Genomic DNA, 24,694 nt, shown 5'->3' on the forward strand with positions numbered 1-24,694 from the left:
CATTGCTTTGCAGGCCACAACTGAAAAACTTTTACTTGCTCTAAAAACAACACGACATGGGAGTAGTGGTAGTTTTCCTCTCCTCTGTGAGATCTGGCTCATTTATCCAAACTACTAAGTCTACGAGACGAAAATAAACAGTTCCTAAAATATCAATGGAATAATTATGTGAATAACAAAATCAAACCGATCTAAATTGAGTTCGTGAAATACTGACATTTTAAGACATGAAAAATAAAGGGTAAATACAACACATTACATTTATTATGTCACATATACTGAATGTAATGATGTTCTGAAATTTTGAAACACAATCCCTTCCATTAAACAATCTGTTCAAAATGAAACATATGAATGTAATAACGGTTTACAAAAAATGCAAAACGATGTTACACTCACTTGGGAATCCAGCAAAATATTTTCGGGTTTCAAATCCCTAGAAAATGAGAAAATCTTCAGTAATTAAGGTTTAATGGCATCCTCTCTCCTAATTCTACACATTCTTAAGTCATTAAGTTTTGTGAAGAATTTGCTAAATCTCATTAAAAAGAGCTGGCCAAGAAACAAATCACCAGAAACAGAGCTTCAAACAAATCCGCTGCCTTGAACATTTTAATCATCACTTGCTTGGCTTCAGTCTCGACAAACAATGATGTGAAAATAGTAATAAAGTTCCGACTTCAATAAAGACAATCAGAGTCCAGTTGGATCCACTTACATCTCAACTGTTGTTCGTCTACAGGTTGGGCTGCTAATTGATGATTTCCATTAACCCTGAATGATGGTTTTTAACCCTGATCCTGAAGGAACACCGTCTCTGCTTAGTTTATGATCCAGCCGCGTTCTTAATTGAAGCACAAACTCGTTGTTTTCTGTTTTCACTCTGGGGCACATTTGCAAACTTGCTTTCAGCTCTTAAAAGGTCAAAGTGGGATTTTAACTGGTTTCAACCCTGTACACATTTCCGAGTTTCAGGAACTGCCCTCATTCGGGGATGTTGCCTGAAACGCGGCCAACTGCACCTCTGCACAAGGACAGAACAGCTGGACCGAAAACCAGCCTAAACTGTGCTCAGTCTACCACTGACCTAGAGCACCTACTGGACTGTGCCCTGCAAAGACCAGTCAGGGTCTGCTGCTTTAGAAGTTTCAACTTCCCGATATATTTCCCTAAATAAAGAGACAGTAAAAATTTGCTTTGGATTTCTGAAGATTTTGTCGTGTTAAAAAAAGATCCTACTGTTACCACCAAAACATACCCGCAAGCGAGGCTATTAAAAGTCATCAACGTTAAGACAAAGGAAATACGATTAAAAAAAACATTTAATCCCAACAAATCCATTTTCCAGAAGTGTGTTAGTCTCAGGAATACCTTCCCCCCCCGTTAAATTCTTTTGCGAAATCAGCAGTCCTGTGTAGAGTACAGGCAACATCTACAGCTTCCAAGAAAGTCAATCATGGAGCCCACTGCTCTTCAGTGGACACTTTCAAACTCTGGTTACACGGTCAGAGTCTATGGAACACTTGCCAACTGGAAACTGAAAAGCTAAAGAGGCCTTAAGATGAACCAGAAAACAAAACACCTTCCGGTGACTCATTAATCCACTCAGTGTGCTCCCTCAGTAATGGATGTAACCTGTTTTTTTTAAGAAGAGGATTCTTTGAATACAAAAAAAGTAGTTACCTGTAAACAATATTTAATGAATGCAGGTAACCGAGAGCACTCGCCATCTCTGCGATGTAAAATCTGGCTCTGGGTTCCGGAAAGGTCCGCTCTCTTTGTAGGTGGAAGAAGAGCTGAGATGAAATTTAAGACAAATAGTCAAGGCGAGCCACAGAAACACAGCACACGTTTAGCCTCACGATGATGGCAAATTGTGGGCCAACGGAAGACCGAAACGCCGTGTACGGTATTCCGAAAAACAAACGAAACGAATAGGCAAAGACAGCGATGGTTAGGAAGCCGGAAATTAAACTTGCATCTTCCGGTTTTGGAAACCTGCCCCTGACGAGTTAATGTGTCGCCAGGTCTCACGGGAAAATCAGGCCCTTTCCTCCGACACTTTTATCGGAGAAACATGGGGAAATTTACTACAGCAAGCATCCATCCATTTTCCATTTTCTACGTAACATGTCCCTGCTGGCGCGTGGCACATCTGCATGACCATCCCAGGGTAAGTCTGACACCCTACACCCTGTCAGGCCGAGCGACAAAAAAAAAATAAGGCAGGGGAAAAGTCACTGAATGACTTCAAGATTTTACAGATCTCACAAGCCATGCATTCCAAATGAGATCAGAACACATTTCCCACAAATTAGGGATAAAAAAAAACACACCTGCCACTGACTAACCCACGAATGTAAAGATGGAATGCTTAAGCCACTTCTGGTTTAAAAAAGTTGCAGACCTCAACGACGTCAGGCCATTTATGATGTTTTGACAGGCTGGGCCTTGGCACACTGAGCCCATAAAGATTTCCCAAAAATTGTGTCATATATGTATGAATCAAACTTGGGATTAAAACTGTAACCACCAGGAAGTGGATTTGGCATTTATAAGTATACTAATAACTGTTTTTTGACTGTTAAATGTGCTGACACAGCACAAGGTGGTGGGGTGTTCAACAAACTAAATCTTGAGAGTGTATCTCACACGTTAATCACCGTCTGTAGCACTGAAAGACTCCAGTCTAAGCCCTTTTCCTTCACATTCCAGTTTTCATTTTCCTATCCCCTGGTGTTAATGTGAAACACTGCTATGTTTTTGGAAATGGAAAAAGCTTATTGTAAAGGCCCATGAAGGCTTCCAAAAGCCTGACAGCGGAGAAGCTAATTTACATGACGGGCACTGAACACTGAGAGAGACTTCTGGAGAATTTTCAGCGAACTGTGGTTAACTGTTCCAGCGAAACCCTAACCACAGAAGACGGATATTTACTGTGGCTCTTCATCAACAGCCCACTTTGTGTTTCTTATTCGTCGCGGCACTCCAGAACAGTGCCCAATACCCACTTCTAAGCACGCAGAAGATATGCACAAACAGCATCACACTGCAGATGGTTTTCTGTACAGCAGCTATTCGGAATGACATTCATCATGTCAAACGTTAACAGTGCTGCCACACTTTGTGTTAATGCCACACAAGACATTTTGCTCCCTTCCACAAACAGACTGACTCGTCACCGGGCTCGGAAGGGCAAAAAGCTACTCACTTCTCCCCCATTGACGAAATCCAGGACAAAGTAAAGCTTGTCAGCTGTCTGGAATGAGTAATGCAAGCCAACCAAGAATGGGTGCTTGACATTCTTCAAAAGTACATTGCGTTCCGCCATTATGTGTTTTTGCTGGGGAGAAAAAGAACAACAGCATGCAAATGAAGGACACACCGGCACAGGAATCAAACCAACCGATTCCACAGTTTCCTCGATGGCAATTATTGCGTTACCTCTCTTCTGTTCACGATGACCCTCTTCTGCAAGACCTTCACAGCGTAATACTTCCCATCCAGTTTGCGTTTCGCAAGAAGAACCTTGAGAGACAGAGGTGCTCGTTTCTTTTAACTGTTCTTAAAGGCGAACTGCAATTCCTCAGACCAGTCATTAAATCTCGGCAACAAAATTAGTTAATTCACTGTATGGCAAACATTTTACAAAACTGTGAACTCTGTGAAAGTTCTGCATAGTTGCTGTGTTGTGGAGAGTTTGGACAGGCAGCCCACTGAAGCTCTGCAGGTGTGAGCCTGGTCAGTACCTGGATGGGAGACCCTCTGGGAAAAACTAAGGCTGCTGCTGAAAGAGGAGCTTGTGTGGCCAGTAGGGGGCCATCTATGAACTGCCTTCATCACTCAGTTCTCCCCACTGAGACCTGGTGTGTGGGGAGTGTACTGGTGCACTATGGCTGCCGTTGCATCATCCAGGTGGGGCTGCACATTGGTGGTGGTGGAGGGGAGTCCCCATTACCTGTAAAGCGCTTTGAGTGGAGTGTCCAGAATAGCGATATACAAGTGTAAGCAGTTCTTCTTATTATTGCTAGTCATTGTAATGACTAATGTAATATGATGTGCGAGCGAATAAGTACAGGTTGTGCAGCAGATATTTCACTTCAGAAAATTAAAAAGAGATTAAAAGAGATGTATTCACAAGCCTGTTTGTTTATAATGTAATAGGCCCACTTCAGATCACCAGAAGTATTGTTGCCTCGTTCTGAATCTCAGAATATGGCGATGCGCATACCAAGAAATTGTGTCTATTTTGTGATCTAAATTGTAGAAATGATCAATGGCAGTCATTTCTAACCCCGAAATATAAAAACAGTGTTGCAGTTCCCCTTTAAGACACGATACACAGGTGTCTCGGACAGGTGATTTTAAAGGGGAAGAGGTGAAAGAGTTAACCCAAGGATGAGAGAAAAACTAGCCCCTGGAACAAGATCTGAAAGAATATGCTTTAGCACACTGATAGGATACTTGAGATTCTCACACACGGGGGAGAATGAGGAAGTGGAGCCAGGCTCCTTTGAGCCACTTGGCAGTTAACGCTTCACAGGCACTGCACCCCTAGATCAGGAGGATCAGCGCCGATCGTCCCTCACTCAGAGCACTGCGTGCCCGCAAGCATCCGGGAGGTCACGGGCGGTCACAGAGAGCTGACTAATTCCACCCTACACTTCGGGGCGCCCAGCTGCTTGGGGAATCCCAGTCACAGTCACACTGACAGTCACAGTCAGCTAGTGACGCGGCCCAAGCTTAAACTCACGCACACAGGGCTCACCCTCTGAACGAGGCAGCACCTTTTGCGATTGAGGCACTTGACAGGCCTGGGTATGTGGGTTTAGTTGATTCTAAACTTCTAAAAAGAAAACCTGAAAGGTCTCATATTTGTCTCAGTTTAGTTTTCCTTAGTAATAATCTTCCATTGCTCTTGGCTTTGCTCTTGTAAGTTCAGAACTCTAGGACTTTTTCATGTGTATGAAACTGTATTATTTCAGCTGATAACATAATAAATGATAAGCATATCCTTTCTTTTGATTGGCTGCCTCTTTAAAAAAAGTCATCCTGAGTTGCTAAATCAGACAACTCCACATCTTTATGAGTAAGGAACAAAAGTTCACCCCGAGAGCACTTGACTTTTGAAGAAGTGGCCACCTCAGAACTCACCTTGCCAAAGCTCCCCTTGCCAATAACTTTTAGGAAGTTAAAATCCGTCGGTTTTGCACTGTTTCAGATGAGAACAATAGAGCTTAAGATTAGGGAAGCAGGAAAAATATTTCGATTTAAACACACAGACTAAAAACATAACAGGCAGCTATCAAGGAAGTAAAAAAAAACACTGAAATGGAACTAGCGGTCTCATTCAGCCATGTTTGTACTGGCTTTTCTTTTTTGTTTACTTTAGTAATAAATTCCATGTTACACAGTTCCTCTAGAGCTACCAAGCTATAGATGAAACGACACATTTCATTTTACGGTCAGAAACCTTGACTTTGGAGTAGGAATGCTGAATGTCAAGCAGCTCTGCAAGAATTCATTTGAACTCATTCCCTTCTGGAATTACATGTGACTGCTAGTTTACTACACTAACCTGTTATTTTTATTCATTTGATGCTTCTATCCAAAGTAAGTCATTTGTTTCCGCAAAGTTACATAGCAGAAACAACAAAAAGACATGATGTGTCCCGTGAGAAGAAGTACCCCAAGATGCATACACAGTATAGTGTGTAAAGTAGTTCAGGTGGGTAGCTACGTCAGCATGCGTACTCTGCAAAGGGACAAATAATAGGTTTATTCCATGCTGAAAAGAGAAGAGAGAAAAACAACATTTCAGCTGTGAAGCCTTTTTCAGGTGTGAAGGCTGAAAAAGGCTTTACAGCCCAAACGTTGTTTGCTCTCTTCTCTTTTCACCATGGAATAAACCTATTACTTGTCCCTTTATAGTGTGTAAATATCCATTTCATAAAACAGAATAAGGTAAATCACAACAAGTTCTAAGTTCTCCCCAGATACTTAACATATGAACATTAAAAATACAAGGACGTTTAAAAGAACTTGCAGCTTACTGAGGATTTCCAGATGGTCCCAGATTAATACTGCGGGAGGTAGAATTATTCTAGAAGGATAAGAAAAAATAAAATAAAGATTACAATGTCACAAAGAAATTTAAGCCCTTAGGGCTTTACGGAACTGACGGTATATGAAAGATGTTCTAGGTTAAAAGGAAGCCAAGCTCCAAGTACTTAATCCATTTCAGGAGCAGATCCTTGGGTAAAGCAATGAAATCCACTGAGTTTCTTTTTTTAAAAAACAACGAAAGGGACTGAAAAGTAATTCATCTGGGTCAGCACTGCAATGGATTGGTTTGTAGGTTGGATTAAATATTCAAACGTCTTCTGTGGGCGTGAATATACTGTACACTACAGCACAAGAATCGAGACAAGTGCAGAGAACTCGCAAACTACTGTGACCATCTTACTGATCCTTCACAGTTATCCAAATCAGTTATGCTTTTCCATGCTTTCCTGAATTTGGGGAAAAGTTGTTTTCTTCCCATTTGTGGACAATTTATTTCGGTAAATTAAAACAAGTCTACGGAGATATCCAATTATCCAAGAAGGAGATATACCCGCATGCTGGGAGGTTCCCAATCACCAAATACCTTTTCTTCTTCATCCTCAGAAGCATCAGACAGGTTCTTTGCTTTGTCCATCTGCAGAAAGTCTCTCACCTCGGAACTGTCAACAGAAAGGACACGCTGCTGTCAGACGTGATCAACGATCAACGAGATTTGTTTGAAATAAAACTTTGGTAAAAAAGTGACGGATCTCAAGCCTTGGGGAATTATTTTTCTTATTAGGAGATGGAGAGTGGAGGTTAGGTTTAAACTAAATTTCCCTAAATGCAGGGAAGATCTATGAAAATGCACTTTTCAAAATGAGGGGCATAAGAAAAAAATCTCTGGTTTAACACATTGTTCACTATATTAGAAGTAGCATATTAACCTGTAACCAACAAATGTAAACAGCATCTGGATTGTAAACAGGCATTTTATACAATACTGCTTAATCTCTCCAAATAACAGGGAGGGAGGACAGTTTTATACAGATAAAATCCAGGGAGTTCCCTAGTGCTGTAAAATAACACACCACAGGAAAAACCAGGGAGGGACATGTAGATGTATATAGCACATCTAGCAATTAATATCCAAACCGCAGACTGTTTCTTTGCAGCTTGTTTTTTCAGCAAAGCAACAAACAATTAGACCAGAAAAAAAGTATTTTCTTTTATTTGCACTGTTCACCTATCAGGCAAAGTAGTCACATTATGTCTACTGGACTTATTCACTCACTGGAGAGTGGCACACATCCTAAAACATTATTTCTTTGATCTCTCACTTCCTTCTGCAAACTGCAACTGTCGATTTGAGAGTGCACCACAGCAGAAATGTAGAGGAAAGTTATTTAACGGGACCAAAAAACAACCATGGATGCTGAGTTTTGCTGTGAGGAGCACAGGGACACTTTTACATAATCCAGTTTATGGCCCTGATCATGAAACGACTGCTGAAAACAGAAATCACTGTAAACAACTCACAAAGAGGATGCTGTGGTTTAAATTATAACTGCTTTTAAGAGTAACCACAGAAAATGCAGACAACCGTCAGTTTTATTTAGGCTTCAGTCCTGGAGTGATGATTTGATATAGTGGACATACCTGTGGTGAGAGATGTTTTATGGTATTGAGGACATACAGTATAGAAACCTTGTGTGCATATGGTGGAGGGAAACAGACAGGCAATACTATTTTGTATTAAAAATAAAAACAAATTTTGGCAATAGCTTTACATCTGAAAGATTCCATTTCTGCCCATTATTCCACTAACTCAATATCCATGATCTAGACCGCCTCTTCCAGTGAGGTGAATACTGGCAGACACGATAAAGCACATGAGGAGAAATGAAAAGGTCCACCAAAGCCTTTTTCAAATACTGGGGTGTGCTGAACTGCCAAGTTCTTGAATAATTTAAAAATGCAAATTGTGTTTTCTCCACATACCTAATATACCGCCAGTAAATATCTGTGAGAGACGAGGACAGAAGAAAGATACTCACTGAATGCTCAGCTGTGGATGCGAGACTAGCCTCTGGATGAATTCATGCAGCCCGCTTCTTCTCTGCTTTATGAATTCTGATGGAGAAGATGATCGTGGTTACAAAACTGAGGTCACCCCAGCACATTCCCCTATCTTTACTACCTCAGACAGACTCCGTGAACTGTTGCAGACTTAAAAACATATGCAATCCTGTGATCAATGGGGAACTTTCATTGTCAGCCTACTGTACCTTCCAAGTTTACAATGAGGAGAATCCACAAAACAAAAGCCTTCAAAGGCTGGTTGATGCAGGCTCCTAAAAATCACACCGGACAAAGAGCTGGCAGTGGGTCTAGTCGCTTGCAGCTTTCGGTGTATTACAGCCACACCTCACTCCTCCTCAGAGCCTCCTATTCCTAAAACAAGCGTTCTCAACACTTAATTGTACACACAGACAGAAACCTATGATTCCCAACATCTGTGTCCTTTAAAGAAGCTGTGATGCCTACATGAATTATGCAGAAGCTCGCTTGTTAATGGTCCTCCAGTTTGTAAGATTCAAGAGCAAAGAAAACCGGCAGTTTAACATGCAGCAGATTTGCATTTCAAAAAGACTGAACTGTACCTGCAAAGGCCTATAAGTACCCCCATCTTCTGTGAGCATATCGGCTCTTTCTTGCTGTGCACTGCATTGTAATCTTCTCTTTGGGATCAAAAATGGGATATTACTCTTCATTTTCCATGCCGTAAGCAATAATGCAACTCCACCCATTTTCTAACTGCTTTAGCCAATACAGGGTTGCGGGGGAGCAGGAGCCTAGAGCCTATCCCAACAAGCAACAGGTGCAAGGCAGGGTACACTCTGGATGGGACGCTAGTCTGTCGCAGGGCACACACAAGACACACGCACACGAGGGCCAATTTTCCCAGAAGCTCATGTGCATTTGGAGGAAACTCACACAAACATGAGGAGAACATACAATCTCTGAGTAGATACAACCCCAGATCTGCAATTGAACCCAGACTCCAGTGCTGAGAGGAGAGCAATGCTAACCACTAAGTACTGTGGTGTAGTTATTGCTTAATAATGTAGCTATTGCTTAATAATCTCATATGTAATAATAACCATTTGTTAACCACTCAATATTTCTTTACCTTTCTTCCAGAAAGAACACAAAGCAAGGTCTTCACAAAGAGCACCTTTCAGCACAAAGGAAACTACTCCTCAAACTACTCAAAAATCAATTATCTCAGTCAGTAGAAATAGTTTCCATATCCCACATCTCTTTCCATAGAAACCCAAGAAGGCCGAGACTGTGCCTTTCTTACATGAAGAGCAGATGAATTTTGTTATGTTGAATTTTTTTTTAAATAAGGAAATAAAGGAACATAAAATGTTACTTTACTGTGTCATACTACTCATAATTTCTGTAGTTCTCTAAACAGAATGTCAGCTCTGATACACTCACAGGAAAACTTGTAACAACATACAGATAACAACATAAATACCTGGGTCAAAATTGTCCCCAAATATTCGCTTAGCTGGGATCTTCAAGTTCATGGAAGGAAACTGTTTCCTTAACTAGGAAGGAAAAATGAAAAAGAGAAACTTTAAAGGCAAGATAAATATGATGGTGGACTGAAACAGAAAGAGGGCTATTTTTACACAAAAATTACAGCCTCCATTCTCCATGTGCCGGCACTTCAGATACCCTGACTCTGATACTAGGAGTTTGTATTTTAAATTGGAAGGTCCAGGAAACACAAGTGAGTTACCATTCTTTTCTTTGAGGTAGCTGGACCACAACTAACCTTCAGATCTTCCCACAGGAATTTCCTTAGTAAAGCCTTTCCGCCAAAACATTTTAACCCTCCCCTTTCCCATTTTAACTCTCCTTCTTTCCTTCTTTTTCATCCTGTTGCCCCCCCCCCCAATTTATTTTTATCTGCACAACTTCAAACAAAAACAACATTTTACCCACAATGCTCCATTATGTCAACAGAGTAAAAACAAGCCTTTACAAGCAGCCTCAGATGTTGATTTACTACAGAACACTGAAGTTCTCAGTGTAACCATTTCTCTAAACACAAAGAAAATAGTCTTTAACCCAGGTAGGAGCAATTAAATACTTATTTCAGCAGTTAAACTGCTATAAACATTTAGCACTAATGATGAGGGGATCATGAGGATACCTTCCCCTTGATAAAATATGCTGTGAGAAAAGTATTCAGATGGGGTAGCAAACCTGTCCTCAAATTCTTTAAGCACATCGTCTCAGAACACCTACAGTCTTAATAATAATAAACTTTATTTTATATAGCGCCTTTAAAGGTGGCTTCTCAAAGCACTTTACGTCTTCTCAAAGCGTCTTCTCAAAGACACTTCTCAAAGTGTCTTCACTCTACAGGCGCCTATACCAGACATGTTAAAACAACTTTCACCGTTCCTTTTTTCTCCTCTCATACGGCATTCACTATGTTTTTCCCCCATATCTAAGGAGGTAATGTCAGGACAACCTCTATAAAACCAAATAGTTTAGAAGTTTTCAATGTTTTGTAAACAGAGCAAGCCTTTTCATTACCCCCCAAACCTAGCTGGCACACACAACCACAGATGGTCTTCACGTCTTCACAAGAGGGCTGGCTTGCCTTCACCTCCTGGGTTCACAGCATGTCCATGTGACCACTTTAATAAGTCTCTGCCGACACACTTCTGACCCAAGAAGTGCACCGTAGGTTAAGTTTTACTTCTGCTATCTGCGTGTCTGTTAACATTGCCTGGCTGCCCAATCTCTTCTGCAAATGGACAAGTATAAAAAGTGAAAGAGGAAGGCCAAAAGACAATCTGACCACCTAGAATTCACACAATTTACTGGTACAGTACCTCTGGCAGCTCTGCAGTTCTCACACAGAATGGTTACTGATGATTAGCAATCATCAGACTGAAGATGGGGTTCTACTTGTTATTCTGAATAAGAGACGCTAACACCAAAGACACTTTCCTTCTGAATTTACACCACGCCTACTTTAACAGAATTAACAGCTCTGTAGGATTTGGGACCGTAGAAGGCCAACAAAATTACTGTAAACTGATCACATTCAACTGCACTGATATGATTGTTAGCCAGAGACGCATGTCTCTGATCATTACGTCACTCTCAACAAAGGTTTTTATGGACAAAATGCTGAGTTTTTAACTTTGTGGCTCATGCTTCTTTTTTTTTTTTTTAAGAAAGATGATGACAATGAAGACACCCAGACTTGGATACATTTCTCTTCTATTTTAGAGCTCATCGCCGACTTGCTGCTTGAAGGACTGGCAAATGTGACATTCATGTTGCCTACATTATGCAACGAGAATTGTGTTTTAAGGCATCTTTCATTGCTGGCCACTGATAAGCTTTTACTGCTAAACACACTTCATCACCACGCTTGCAGTGTAAACTGCAGTTGGCCCTAAGCACCACCCTTCACCCCCTCCTGTTAAACAGCTCTGGAAACACAGGAAACAAACAGCACACCAACGTGTCTAGTGTTATTTCTGTACTACTTACCGTGTTGTAGAGCTTATCGAATTCTGCATACCTCCTGAACACAAACCATTCATATCTTCCGACGGACACCAATACTTTGTAAACCTAGAAAAAGAGAGACCATGTTTGTCCGATCATTGCAGGAAAACAGGCAACACAACACACAGCATGTGCAACACTAATTAACTCGGCTCAGGTGTTCTCATACAGCTGGGTATAGCAGAATTCCTGCGGGTCCGTTCAAATGAGCGTTACCACAGTAAAAACCACACCAGTGCCATTCTGTTCAACCCATCCAGCACTGTGGAGTACCAGCTGGGGAATGAGAGTTTGATATTACAGTCTGGGTTGAATGGCAGGTCATTTTAAAATTGCTGGCTCTGGGAGAGATGGAACATAACCACTGAGCACTGAAGCACTGAAAGGGCTTGCAGCATCAGCTGGGCCTGTAAAAACAGGATGAACATATAGTGTATCATCCTTGCCTCATCCTTCTAGAGTTTTTTTTTTTTACACACTGTCTCACATCGTGTCAAAATCTTGCGTTTACCTTCACGCAGGAGAACCTACAGTACGTGACGGGTGGCCTAGTTAAGGAAGACCAGCTGAGATAAGAGAAGAAGATTAAACACGTATCACACTCTGTTTATCACATATCACCAGCACTTGTTGCCTTTAATATGGCTCACAGTATTCAACGTCTAAATGAACTGCTTTACAATGCAAGGATAAATAATTCCAATGAAGATTCTATAATAATATTAAAATGGTTATTATCATCCTATAAGATCAGTTCCCTTGAACAATTACTTTGAGAAACACTTTCTGTGTAGGCACCTCAAGAGCAGGTTTAGGCCTATTAACAGAAGCAGTAAGGAAAGTGCCCTTTGCTCACAGTGTAGCGTTTCTTCTTGTCCCTCTGCTCATTATAGCAGGGGATGCTGACGTTGGGGCAGCTGGCCTGGTCTTCCATGGCAGCCGCGCACAGGGGCAGGTCAAGATGAGCAGCAACCGGCCGGAGGTCGGAGGTCACATGGGTCGGCGGTTTCACAAGGGCCTGATGCACGCCTCGCGCACGGCGCTCCCAGTCCGCATCGCAGGGCTCTGCGAAGATAAAACCCAAAAATAAAGCATGCGCACACACGCAGACATATAAACACTTCAAAGCCCATGGCTCATGGCACACAGGTGTAAAGTTCCGCTTTGTGTTTTTCTTTTTAAGTTGCCATGCTGAGGGAATGCTGGACTGTATCTGCAAAAGTCAAGGTGGGTTTCATGAAGGATTATGCTTCACAGGGCTAAGACACTAATCAAGCTCTAATATGACCTGCTTGAAGCACGTCCTCAAAATCCCCCCCCCACGCGGAGAAAAGGACTTCAACTTGCATCCTCTTTACAGCTTGAGGAACGGCATTTTTTTTAAAAGGGTGACTCCGTACTTATTCTCAGGCTCTGTGACCCTCTCTCGAAACAGCTGAAGCCAAAATCCGCCAAAAAGAAAAAGAAATCTCTAAAAAGGGGAAGAGTGAAGCACCTGTCAGGCAGACAATTCCGCCACAGAGAGAAAACAAGTCTTTTCCAGGACCGGTGGGAGATTCATGTGACTGGAAGAGCACATAAAACCTCACTGGTTTAAAAAAATACTTCAAATACTGGTTTTAAAAAATACTCCTCGGGGGCAAGATCTATTTTCCAGCTCTGTAACACACGGGATTAAAAAAAAAAACTTTTGTTCTACCTCCAAGGACTGTCAGAACTGGTTATGAGACACTGCTTCATAAACCCAAAGCAATGTCGACCGAATTTTGCTTGAAAAAAAGTAACAATAAGAAAAACCTAATTCGGGAGCAAATTAGCTTTAAAAATTTGACCGTATTGTGCCTTTCTATCAGTGTTGCCTGTTGCCAGTCTGCTCCCAAGAAACAGCACCTAATACACCCATGTAGTCTAAAATAACATCTGGTTATTGTTAAAAACTACAGAGCTTCATATGGATTTTCAACAACCCTGCAGGTGAGGGAGCACCAGTCGGGCACAGAAGTGGCTGTCAGCAAACCAGCATGTTTAAGTGGTGCGTGGACTAAGTGCGTACTCAAATGCACAAACTTTGCATTCTCCGCAGAGGTAAGTCTTAAGACGCTGCTGACATGCACCGTTAAGAGGAGAAACCATTACTGAAGCTTCTAACTACTGAAAAAGACAAATGTCTCTATTCAGAAAACACTTCCAGTGAAACTAATGCAGCCGAAACCTAAGAACAACACTAAGTGCTGTGCACTGTAAACTTCTGGGGGTGATTTTCTGTTTCGCAGATTGCTTAGGACCAGAATGGTAGGATTTACACAACGTGGTCTACTGTACATCTCTCTTTTTGGATCCAGATACTGCAGCCAGTCACTGAAATCCCCAAAGCTCACTTTTAATGCAGCGTTAGCTGGGTGTCTTTAAAGGCCCTTGTGTGCAGGGGCTGAAAAGAAGGGATTAGTTTGTTTAAGGAAACAAGTCAGACTCAAAAGGTAAGCTATAATACTCACAAGACTCCTGCTAGACGGCTGTGTACCTACGGAATCTCTAGCAGCCCGAGTGAACTTGCTCTGACTTGCACAAAATATTTGGCTATATTAAAAAAGAGCACTCCTGCTGGGGCTTTCACAATCTTCTGGGACGCAATCATGTGCTAGCACGCATTTCATTCTTGCATAGCTATGGGAAAGGAATACTTACAGATTACATAAAAAGCTTTTCCCTACAATGCTAAAAATTCAAAAATAAAAGAAAGTTTCCAACCAAATGGAACTGTTTTCAAATTTGGAACTGTTCAATCAGAAACGGTATTTCATTACGCTAGAAGCTGATGAATACAGGGCGACATCAGATCTCATGTTACAGACACAGGAAGCAAAAAGGTCTGCGTTGTGTTTCATAGATAAACAGCGAGGCCTTGATGTGGCACTTCTCCGGAACTCCAGGTCAGATCAAAACCTGATGACATTCATCAGCCGTAAAAAAATGAAAACATGGAAGTTTAAACACTGCAACAGTATACCGCGACTGTAACAAAAGGTGCTTCTCAGGAACACATGGGACAGAAAGGAGGTGGCGTGCCCTTCTTGACGTGCTAGCTGGCACCTGCTGTATTGAAGAAACTCCACTTCACTGCATCACATGTGGTCTTTAAAGCCAGTAACAATATAACAAGTGCAAAATGACTTTTTAAAGTAAAGAGTCAAAAAAAATTCGTAAGACCATTATTGTTGGGGGCCATTATCTGTATACAGAGTATTTTTCAAAACACTGCAGAGCCACAGCTCAAATTCCCCTCTCTGAAACAGCTGGGAAGGAGAAAAGGCAGAACGACCTCTGGGTTGGAGACTCGGGGCCTGGTGAACACACAGGACTGACTCGTCCATTTCCTTCAGATCACAATCTTCACGCCTGCTTTACGTCACCTGCTGCTAGGTTTAAGCTTTAACATTCACATTCTTTCACATCCTGATGCCATTTCCAGACGTGATCCGAGCACACGCTCAGGAAGATGGAAACAACCATCAGAAAGGCACTTCGTGGCTTCGGACAAGCAGACTAGCAGCTTGGTTTGGAAATGAACTCAACTTCACAGGCGTTGCTTGGAATTGGCGTTTCCTATATGGGGGTCAGCCTATTAGCGCCTCGATTTTCCATAGCGAGAAAAGGCAGTGAGATCAGCAGTCCTTCCATCGATTTCCTAACCGTTTTATCCAGTTCAAGGTCACTGTGGGGGGGGGGGGGGGGTCGGGGGTTGGGGTGCTGGAGCCTAACTCCGGGCGAGCAACAGGCAAAGTCAGGGCACACCCAGGACAGGACACCAGCCCACTGCAGGGCCACACACAGAAAACAACCACAGACACGCACACACTCACACACTCACATCAGGGTCACTCTTCCCAGAAGCCAATTAACCAACCAGTATGTTTTGGGACTATGGGAGAAAAGTCACGCGAACGTGGGGAGAACACACAGACTCTATGCAGAAAGGACCCCCAAGGCCCAGAGGACGCGGAAGCTCTAGACAACTCCCCCTTCTTTTTTTTCGGCAGCTCTTGGTGTGAATTTGTGAGGAAGCGAGACACGATTTAGCCTCAGCCAGCGGAAATCATACTGGGACATTCCCTGTTGTTTCCCCAAGCTAAAGTGGCAACTACATTTTAAAAACCACCTCACCACACAAACAGTAGCCACTGAGCACCAATGTACATACTTAGTTAACAGTTAGAAGATGTACATGCAATTGTAATTATGATTAACCACACGTTAACCCATTGTGCAAATAAATCATATAGAGCAGCACAAGTCCAACACCAGGGAGAGAGAAATAATATAACACTTTTGATAACTAAATATCTGAATGAAATCTTCCAACGATTAGCTAATAGCCAACAAACATAATTGATAAGCTGAACAACTTGCTCACATTTTGCCTAACGGAAGAAACACTTTAGATTCCACAATGTTGGGCTTCTTCTCCCTTTGGTTAAAAAAAAAAGTTAGGAAACTATTGTTCCCCCCTCCCCCCTTCTCTTTTTTGTTCAATAAAGAAGGATGTAGAATAAAAAGAAAACAGAAGTGAAAATTGTTTCAAAGGACTGACAAAATTTCAGAGGTCAAAGCTTAAGTACATTTGCAAAACACCAGAGATCAAAGCTTAAGATCTACTCAGGCAGCCCTTCTCGATGATTCTAGAGTGAGTCTAAGTACTTTTAGTTTCCCTTCATCCACTGCATCTAAATTTGTCCAGATCAGCACCTAATAATGCATGGGTCTATCATCATTCAGTTAACTACGGTACAGTATCACATAAGCAAAATAGACTGTACAAAGACCCAAAAACATAGATAATGGACAAGGAACAATCTTTTTTACACATGAAATTGCCGTTAACATGATTGCGGTAAATACCCACAATACAGGAACCCGGACAGAGCTGTCCAATCACTTAAATGTTTCAGACAGGTTTGCATTGGTGCTGCGCAATGGTTTGAGGTTATGAAACAGTCATGAAGAAGTAAGAGCAGTAGAAATCTAATCACTTGCAAGGAGGCTGCCCAGTTCCTTTTTGAGTGCTGTAAACAGACACCCACTTACAGCACAGCACACTCGGTGGAGGCTGCAGACAAATTCAATTGAGCCACACATGAAACTTCATATGTAAGAGGCTGAGGGTCTGCTCAATGACAAAGCAGTTCAGTTTACTGTAATGGCAAACAACAGCACAAGGTAGATGTTACTGACAGTATTTCAAAGCAAACACCAAAAGACCTGTTGATGAAGTGGTATCTTAAACTTGAAAAAAACACAGAAGATGATTTTGAACTTTACTCCAAATACATGTAAATTCTGCACATAGCAGCTGAAAGTGAGTAAATAACATTAAGGGCATTTTCAAGACAAAGCAAATTCAGTAAGCTAATATATGTTTCACATGAAACACAATTTGAACCATCTAAAGTAGATCATAAACATACCCTATAAAATAATGTGACCATCTTGTCAAAGTAAAGAAACTATACTTATTAACTTTCATTTAATGTTGTTTTACTTACTATATTAATTTGTATTTAACAGTCACTATTGTTATTGCCTATGTTTTGTGTGTATTTTGCCACTGTATTGTGTGGTGAGATTGTCATGAAAGGAGCTATATAAAACATGATTATGATACTTGCCACCAGCTAAGTACAGACGTATGTACAGATACCTTGCACAGTAAGTGTATTAAGGAGAGATAACACAGCTCATCTAGGTTGCAGTGTTGCACACAAACTATAGGGAGAAAACTGAACTCTATGGCAACAAGCAAAATTGTACTGTCGGATTACCTGCTAACATGTACCGTTGTAGCTATTTTTTCCATGGAGTTTTTTTTTTCATTTTAGCACTGAAGTTACAGCCTGAAATGTCACTGAAGAGCAGTGAGGCTGTGCCTCTGGGCACTGTGATTTGCTTTGCATCTTGTCTGAGATGAGGTCCGTTTTCCTGTTTAACAGGACAGCATGTCCATCCCTCTGTTAGGAAAGCCGGTTTCTTCCATACTTTGGGGTTGCGGATCAAAGGAAAGGACGAGGACAATGAACACGTTTGTCCCGAATGTCATTCCAGCTTCACTTTTAGTTAGCTGGAAAATTGTCCCCAAACTTTGATAGGCCCACAGATCTCGGTTGATTTAATATTGGTTTAAACAAGTTAGCATTCATATCATTGCAGCGCCACATTTTAAAATTGCAAACACTTATTGAAACTGCCCAGGCACAGGTCTCACTGCCCTTTTGAATTCTGATAAGATGCCTTGACCACTGCCGTGCTCCTCTAAAAGAAACGAAACACTTAGCTCCAGAACACCCAAACCCAGAAAGACCGGTCCAATGACAAACGACTGCCTGCATACCTGCAAGGCTCATCATTAGACTTTTTCCCCCTTTCTGAATGCAGTCCATCAGGTTTGTGCAAACAGAGTGTAAATATCAGCCAAGGGGATCTTACGTGAATTCCACAGACGGGGGGGACACAGCCAAGTGAAAATAACACACACAAAAAACGAGGCTGGTTTCTAAACAGGCTGGTTAATTCAACTGGTGAGGTGAATTCCCCACTTTACCATCTGAAGTGCTGTTCAGCAGCAGTTTAAATGCCCTCCCTGCTAAATGGAAAGTGCTTCTGAACTTTTTGAGAATTACAGAGATCACAGAAATGCAATTAAAGCATAAAACCTTAATATAGACATGACTTTAGAGGTTTCTGTGGTTTTATTGTGACATATTAACCATTAAAGCGTGCCACAGAATGATTCATTAGCCCCAGTTAAATCACCTGGTTTGCAACTGACATCCTTTTAAAAATGCGGTGGACAGGAATCACAAAAGGCTGGGGCTCGTGCTGCAATTTAGAACTTGGCAGGATCAAAGCGCTGTCAAAATCAACTAAAAAATAAGGTTGATTCCATGCTGAAAAGAGAAGAAAGAAAACACAACTTTTCGGCTATGCAGCCTTCTTCAGGTGTGAGGGGAAACGTTGTGTTTTCCTTCTTCTCTTCTCAGCAGGGAATAAACCTATTACTTGTTCCTTTGCAGCCTACGCATGCTGACGCAGCTCCCCACCTAAGAAATAAGGTTGCCGTTAATGTAGCTAGGCAGATTGTAAGTTGTCACAGGTAACTGGATCAGACAGAGAAACATGCCTGCAGTCGTAAATCCAACCCAGGAAAGCTCTCTCTGTAGCTGGGGTTCCTAATCCTAGGCCTTGAGACCCACACACCTGCTGCTTTCTGTTCCAGCCGAGCTCTCAGCTGCGCACCTGAACATTGGATTGACTCACTAACAGCATTATTCTGGACTGTGTGACTGTGTTTCAGCTCCAAGAACTTGCTGGAAGTTGCCTTTTGACTATTGCGTCTTCAGAAAAATATAATCCCAAACGTTTTGAGTCGGAAAAATACTTGTACACATTCCAATAAAGCAACTTATTAGTTCAATTAAGGTTTCAATAAGGTATTTAAGCTCAGTTTGAATGCAAACCAGCAGGCGTGTGGTTCTCCAGGCCAAAGGACTAGGAACTTCTCATTTATACTACTGCAGCCTGTCTGGCTGACGTCTGTGGAAAGCTGCAGCTGGGGTCAATGACCGTATACTGTATCTAATGCTTGATAAGATGAATGGTAGATGACAATGATTACTTTAGCGAAACTGTAACAACGCATTTCAAAGCCACAGCATTGTCGCAGTCAGAAAGCTGCATTACTGTACTATAATTAAACTCTATTCAAGGACTATGGGAAGCCTGAAAAAACTGTGATCCCACTCTGTAAGCACAAAGAGAAATACCTGTGCAAGAAAACATAATAATCACTCATGTACATAAAAAGTACTGTGGAAATGCTCACGAGAAGATTAGACTTGGGGTTTAAATCAATCTTACTCTTACTAGACAGTCGAGTAGGGAGCTGTGTCAGCATGCGTAGGATGCAAAGGGACAGGTAAAGGTTTATTCCATGCTGAAGGGACAAGAAAAGAGACAACGTTTTGGCTGAAAAGAAATGGAACTCACCCCTGAAGAAGGCTCCACAACCGAAATGTTCTGCGTCTTTTCTTTTCCTTTCAGCATGGAATAAACCCTTACTTGTTCCTTCTCAGCCTACGCATGCTGACACACCCACCTAAAGTACCTGACAGTCTCTCTCAGGTATATTGTGCACAGGTTGATTCTCAGATACCTTCCTTGGTCCTTCTCTGAGAACTCTCAAAGTACAAAAACATGAAATCCTAGTGAAGTCACCGAGGTAAAAACACAAAATCCAGAAAAACTAAAAACTGAGAAGAGTTAATAACGCTATTATCCTGTTAAAGATGGAATAATAAAAGTCCACAATACTTCTTGCATAAACAAGTACGCTATTCTTTTAAAGCCCAGCAACACTTTTGAACATTCAAGTAAATACGATTCGCTTGAAGCACCTTTTCTAATATTTTACTGTAACGCCTCTGCTCCTTTTTTAGCAGAAATGTTCTTTGGATTCAGGATAAACAATCTTAAGTTGATATTGCTAATTTTAAGGTATAGAAAACCCGAGCAGGCTGAAGCAGACCGCATTGTTTTAAGTCAATGGTGATCAGGCTATAGAGGAAACGTGGAGCCTCCCTGAAGGACAGAGAACGAGATGGCAAACATTCATTACAATTCCAAGACATTATTAACTTTAGTAACTCTCTCCAGGAAGATCTGCGTAGATTTGACATTTGAGGCGTGCAAGGAAAATGTATTTCTCAACAGTGCACACGTTCAATGGCAAATCAAAACAATGGCTTCTCTAAAGCTTTGCTGGACTGTGGACTTCGCTGTGCTAGCCGAAGAGCCCAGCAGTATTTAATATGTCCTCATGGTCATGATGACTTCTGTCTAGCTAGATCAGTAAAGCCTTTATTGAAGCACAGTCCCTCTCTATTCCTCCCACCCCTGCCAACTGTACTGTGCACACTCCATTCTTCACAGTTCGCCCTTCCAGAAAGTGCAGCGCATTTCTCAGCAACCAACACATCACAGGTGGAACCTTTCCAAATTCCAGCCCTCTGCTTCTGGAATGCAGCGACACTCCTCTCGCCCAAACGACTTGGTGGCGCGGCTCGGCGTGTTTGGACATCAGAATGACCACTCCATCGGGCATGACATGACCAATTAATTCATTTCTTTCTCTCACACAGATTAAGGCGGTCTAGGATGTGGTTCAATAACACACCCCTGAAAAAGAAACAATGCATCCACTGTTTTCTAAAGTGCTTCTTGACAAGTGGCCACATGGATAAAGCAAACTATACTGAAAAGTGTTTTTTCTGGCTGGAATTTAAATACTGATGCTTTGTGATCTCTTCAATAGCTGCGGTAGAGCAGAATTATAATTAGGCTACATAACTATATGACCTGTAGCTGAAACAAAAACATGTAGCTGTTTTTCATAAATGAATAGCACTCCAAGACACAACAGTATTTTAAAAGTTAAAATGCATACAGAAGAGAATGTTAGACAGTGCCTTGCGAATGTATTCAGGCCTTTGACCAATTCTCTCATTTGACTGAATTACAAATCCTATACTGAAATGTAGTTGTCTGTGATATTTCTATTTCTAAGCACTGAAACTCAAAATTAATTATTTTAATGTGACATTGTTTTATGTTAGAAAATATTCTTAAGAAAAATTTTAAAAACTGAGATATGCTGTTTGCATAAGTATTCATTCCCCACATTTTAATATTTGATCAAGGGTCTGAATACTTTTGCAGAGCACTTCTTAAAATTATATTCTAAAATGATGTACTTGCAATAATATGACAATCAGCATAGTCTTTTATGAAATGTGTTATTATGCATGTCGAGATACTGTGCTACACACAGAACTACAGGAAGAACTCATCCTCCTGCTCTTTTACACTACCATGCAAAAGTATTCACCCCCTTCCAGTGACGAATTAGAAAATATGTATGTGCTATTCTTAAACTGAATATGTTTTACAGAACACGACTGCTAAAACAAAATCACCTTAATGAGTGAAGGAAGTGAACTGAACGAATTGTCAACAAGACCTGCAAAGCAAAATAAAAAAAAACGTAAATGCAAACGTTTTCACCCTCCTGAACCAATACCTGGTTGAAGCATCTTTGGCAGTAATTACAGATCCAAGTCTGTGTGCAGATGTCTCGAGCTCAAGCACTGTTAAGGTGGCTGAGGAATGTTGATGGACAGCAGTTTGTGTGAGTGTCCTGCATTGCTCTTTGGGCCACTGTTTTGCTGACAGGTGAATTTTCATCCCAGGTTTAGATTTTTGGCAGACTGAAGCCGGTTTTCCTCTGAAATTTGCCCATACTGCACTTTGCTCCATCCATTTTCCCCTCAATCTTAACAAGCTTCCCAGCCCCTGCTGATGAGCTACAGCCCCAGAACAAACCGCAGTCACCACCACGCTTGACACCAGGGATGCTGACTGAGGGATGCTCTGTGCCGAGTTTGCGTCAGACATAAAGCTGTGCATTTTTGGTCTGTGTTTTGTTTTGTTTTTTGGGGTTAAATTTGGATTGAAATTTAACCCCCAATTTGTCTCGTCTAAACACAAATCGCTTGCCACTTGTCTGCAGGATCGCCTAGACGCTTTGTTTCAATCTCCATGCGGGATTTCCGATGGGTTTGCCACTCTGTCATTCAGACCAGCTTTGACTCACTGACATTTTCTCCCCTGACAGCCACTGAAGTCTAGCCTTTTCAAAGTCACGCTGCTCAGTATGGACGGGCATCCTGATCTGGGGAGTGTCTGGGTGGCTCAATACACCTTCCTCTTCCTAATGATCCACTTTACCATGTTCAAAGGGCTATTCTGTGCTATACTACAACTTTATCCCTAAGTTGTTCTTAATGATCCCTGGCCTTCATGTTCAAATACTGTCTTGAAATTCACCACCTAACTGAGGGACCTAAAAGAGAGAGCATTTACACTGAAATCATGTGAATCACTACTGCACACAGAGACCATTCAAATAATGGTGTGGCATCAATGGAAGGGGGTAAATACTTTTGAAATGCACTATATCGCACAGCACAAAAATGAATACGTCCACCTCCCAAGTACATAAACACTCATATTCATACGCAAATACCTGGACTGCGGGGTGGTGCGAGGCCACAGTGGTTAGGATTGCATTGGCAAAGGGATCAATTCCCAGGGTGCTGTCTGTGTGGAGTTTGCATGTTTCTTCCAGCGTATGCGTGACTTCCCTCTGGGTGCTCCAGCTAGATCCAAAGACATGCTAGCAGGCTAACTGGCATCTGGGAAACGTGGCCCTAATTTGAGTGCGCGTGTCTGTGTGTGCGCCATGCTGGACTGGCGTCCCATCCAGGGTGTACCCTGCCTAGGTGCTTGCTGGGATAGGCTCCAGCTCCCCTGTGACCCTGAACTGGGTAAGGCGTTTAGAAAATGATTGAATGCTGGGAAAGCCCACCATCATTTCTGAATGGTAAACAAAACTGCAAAGTACCAATATTTATAGGAATGTAGCAAACGGCAGTTAACAAGAACAGTTTAAGAGGCGTGGAAAACACGGTTTGAGAATGTTGCCAGAGTGAAAGATTCGAAACAATAATTAGGCACAAATACCCTTTAATTAGGGCTGCCTGCATGCGCAGAGACAGGCCTGTCTTTGCGTTCAAGTTTGCACCTAAATAAATATGTTATGCACTAAAATGGAGGAAAAAACGGGTTCTGGTCCCGGTAGAAATGATGGAAAATCGCTGCTTTGAACTCAGGTGCTGCAGAGCTGGCGAAAAAGTCCTCCAAAGGGAGGCCACACAGCTTCTCGTTCGCGACCCTCGCTTTCCCGTCAGAGTTCAGCTACACTAAAATGTTGAGTTTCATTCACCCCCCAAGTGACAATGCGTGAACCTGCATACGAAGAGGTGTCACAGGACTCGGCAGATCTGCAAGTGAAGCCCTCTTCGGGTAACGCGCGGCTGAAGAAGGCTCCGCAGCTGAAACGCTGCGTTTCTTTTTTTCCGCGCTTCCCAGAGTGAAACTGACCTTTGCTTGCTCCTGTGGAACTAACGCCCTCCGCACAGCTCCCCACTCCAGCGTCTCCCGATCGCCCAGTCCTCCTGCTTTAATGAAGTTTTGCTGCTAACAGTGCCACAGATATCTGGTCATCTTGCAATGCAGTACCCTACAGCGTGACCCAAAGCGTATTTTCCCTGGGACTGGGAACACTTCTATTGCACCATCGCTGAAACCGCTTGCAAAACCGAAGCAAACATGTCAATAAGAGGATATCCCAGATAAGGCAACTCGTTTATCCCCACACTTGCAATAGGTGCAGGCAGGACTGTTATGTCTGCAGGAAAGCAGATACCTTCAAATACCAGACTGGACACCGGCTCTTTCTACTATTGGTTACCTGATACCCCTAACAAAAAGTCAATTTGCATTTTGCATATTATCTTGTGAGTATGGGATCATCTCACGGCACAGTCATACCACAAGGCGACTCATTTTACAGCAAAAGCAATACCTGAACACAACATCACAGATGTTTTAATTATATTTGAACAACGTTGCTCTTATTTTTTACCAACACCTTGGCCATGCAAAAAAGTTTCAATATCTAGGAGGTTAGTATTTTCAATATGAGGTAACCGACACAATACTTTCTCAAATTAATAATGTTTTACCAAATCAAAAGTGATTTTACAACATCAATATTTTAAAAAGCATTAAAAATCAGTGAAAAAAATACTTCGGTTATTTTATATCTTGCGGTAAGAAACTCGCTTCTTCGTTAGTGAAGGAACAGTTCAACCTATGAATCACTAAATTATTTAATTCACCTATTTGTTTTACATTTGTAATGATTGTAAAGACGTATTCAACTTATAAGAGTTTTTGTTGTTGTCCTGTTCATCATTTAGGAATAGCAGGCACTTAGTTATGAAGCTGAGTTGCCGGTTTCCACATGTGTTGAATATGTGTACTTAATTTACATTACAAAATTAAATATGTAAAAAAAGTCATTTTTACA

The 24,694-nt window shown here is 41.7% G+C and overlaps 1 protein-coding gene across 4 annotated transcripts in view; it reads right to left on the minus strand.

The window, feature by feature from the left end:
- sgk3 (serum/glucocorticoid regulated kinase family member 3) overlaps positions 1 to 24,694 on the minus strand; it is a 30,582-nt gene that overhangs the window by 5,294 nt on the left and 594 nt on the right. For 2 of the 4 annotated variants that reach the window (XM_088642308.1, XM_088642311.1), the window contains exons 2-12: positions 12,512 to 12,720; positions 11,638 to 11,721; positions 9,593 to 9,665; positions 8,103 to 8,178; positions 6,650 to 6,725; positions 6,054 to 6,103; positions 5,155 to 5,212; positions 3,445 to 3,528; positions 3,212 to 3,343; positions 1,684 to 1,796; positions 400 to 436 (exon numbers count right to left, since the gene is read on the minus strand). In XM_088642308.1, coding sequence (XP_088498434.1) covers positions 400 to 436; positions 1,684 to 1,796; positions 3,212 to 3,343; positions 3,445 to 3,528; positions 5,155 to 5,212; positions 6,054 to 6,103; positions 6,650 to 6,725; positions 8,103 to 8,178; positions 9,593 to 9,665; positions 11,638 to 11,721; positions 12,512 to 12,589 — 861 coding nt within the window. In that variant the 5' untranslated portion in view covers positions 12,590 to 12,720. Of the gene's footprint in view, positions 1 to 399; positions 437 to 1,683; positions 1,797 to 3,211; positions 3,344 to 3,444; positions 3,529 to 5,154; positions 5,213 to 6,053; positions 6,104 to 6,649; positions 6,726 to 8,102; positions 8,179 to 9,592; positions 9,666 to 11,637; positions 11,722 to 12,511; positions 12,721 to 14,150; positions 14,250 to 23,703; positions 23,921 to 24,694 lie in introns of those variants that run through there. The other 2 variants (XM_088642309.1, XM_088642310.1) reach the window with 2 other exon arrangements.

This window comes from Lepisosteus platostomus, chromosome 8 (assembly GCF_059453375.1).
Source record: "Lepisosteus platostomus isolate fLepPlt1 chromosome 8, fLepPlt1.hap1, whole genome shotgun sequence".
NCBI lineage: Eukaryota > Metazoa > Chordata > Actinopteri > Semionotiformes > Lepisosteidae > Lepisosteus > Lepisosteus platostomus.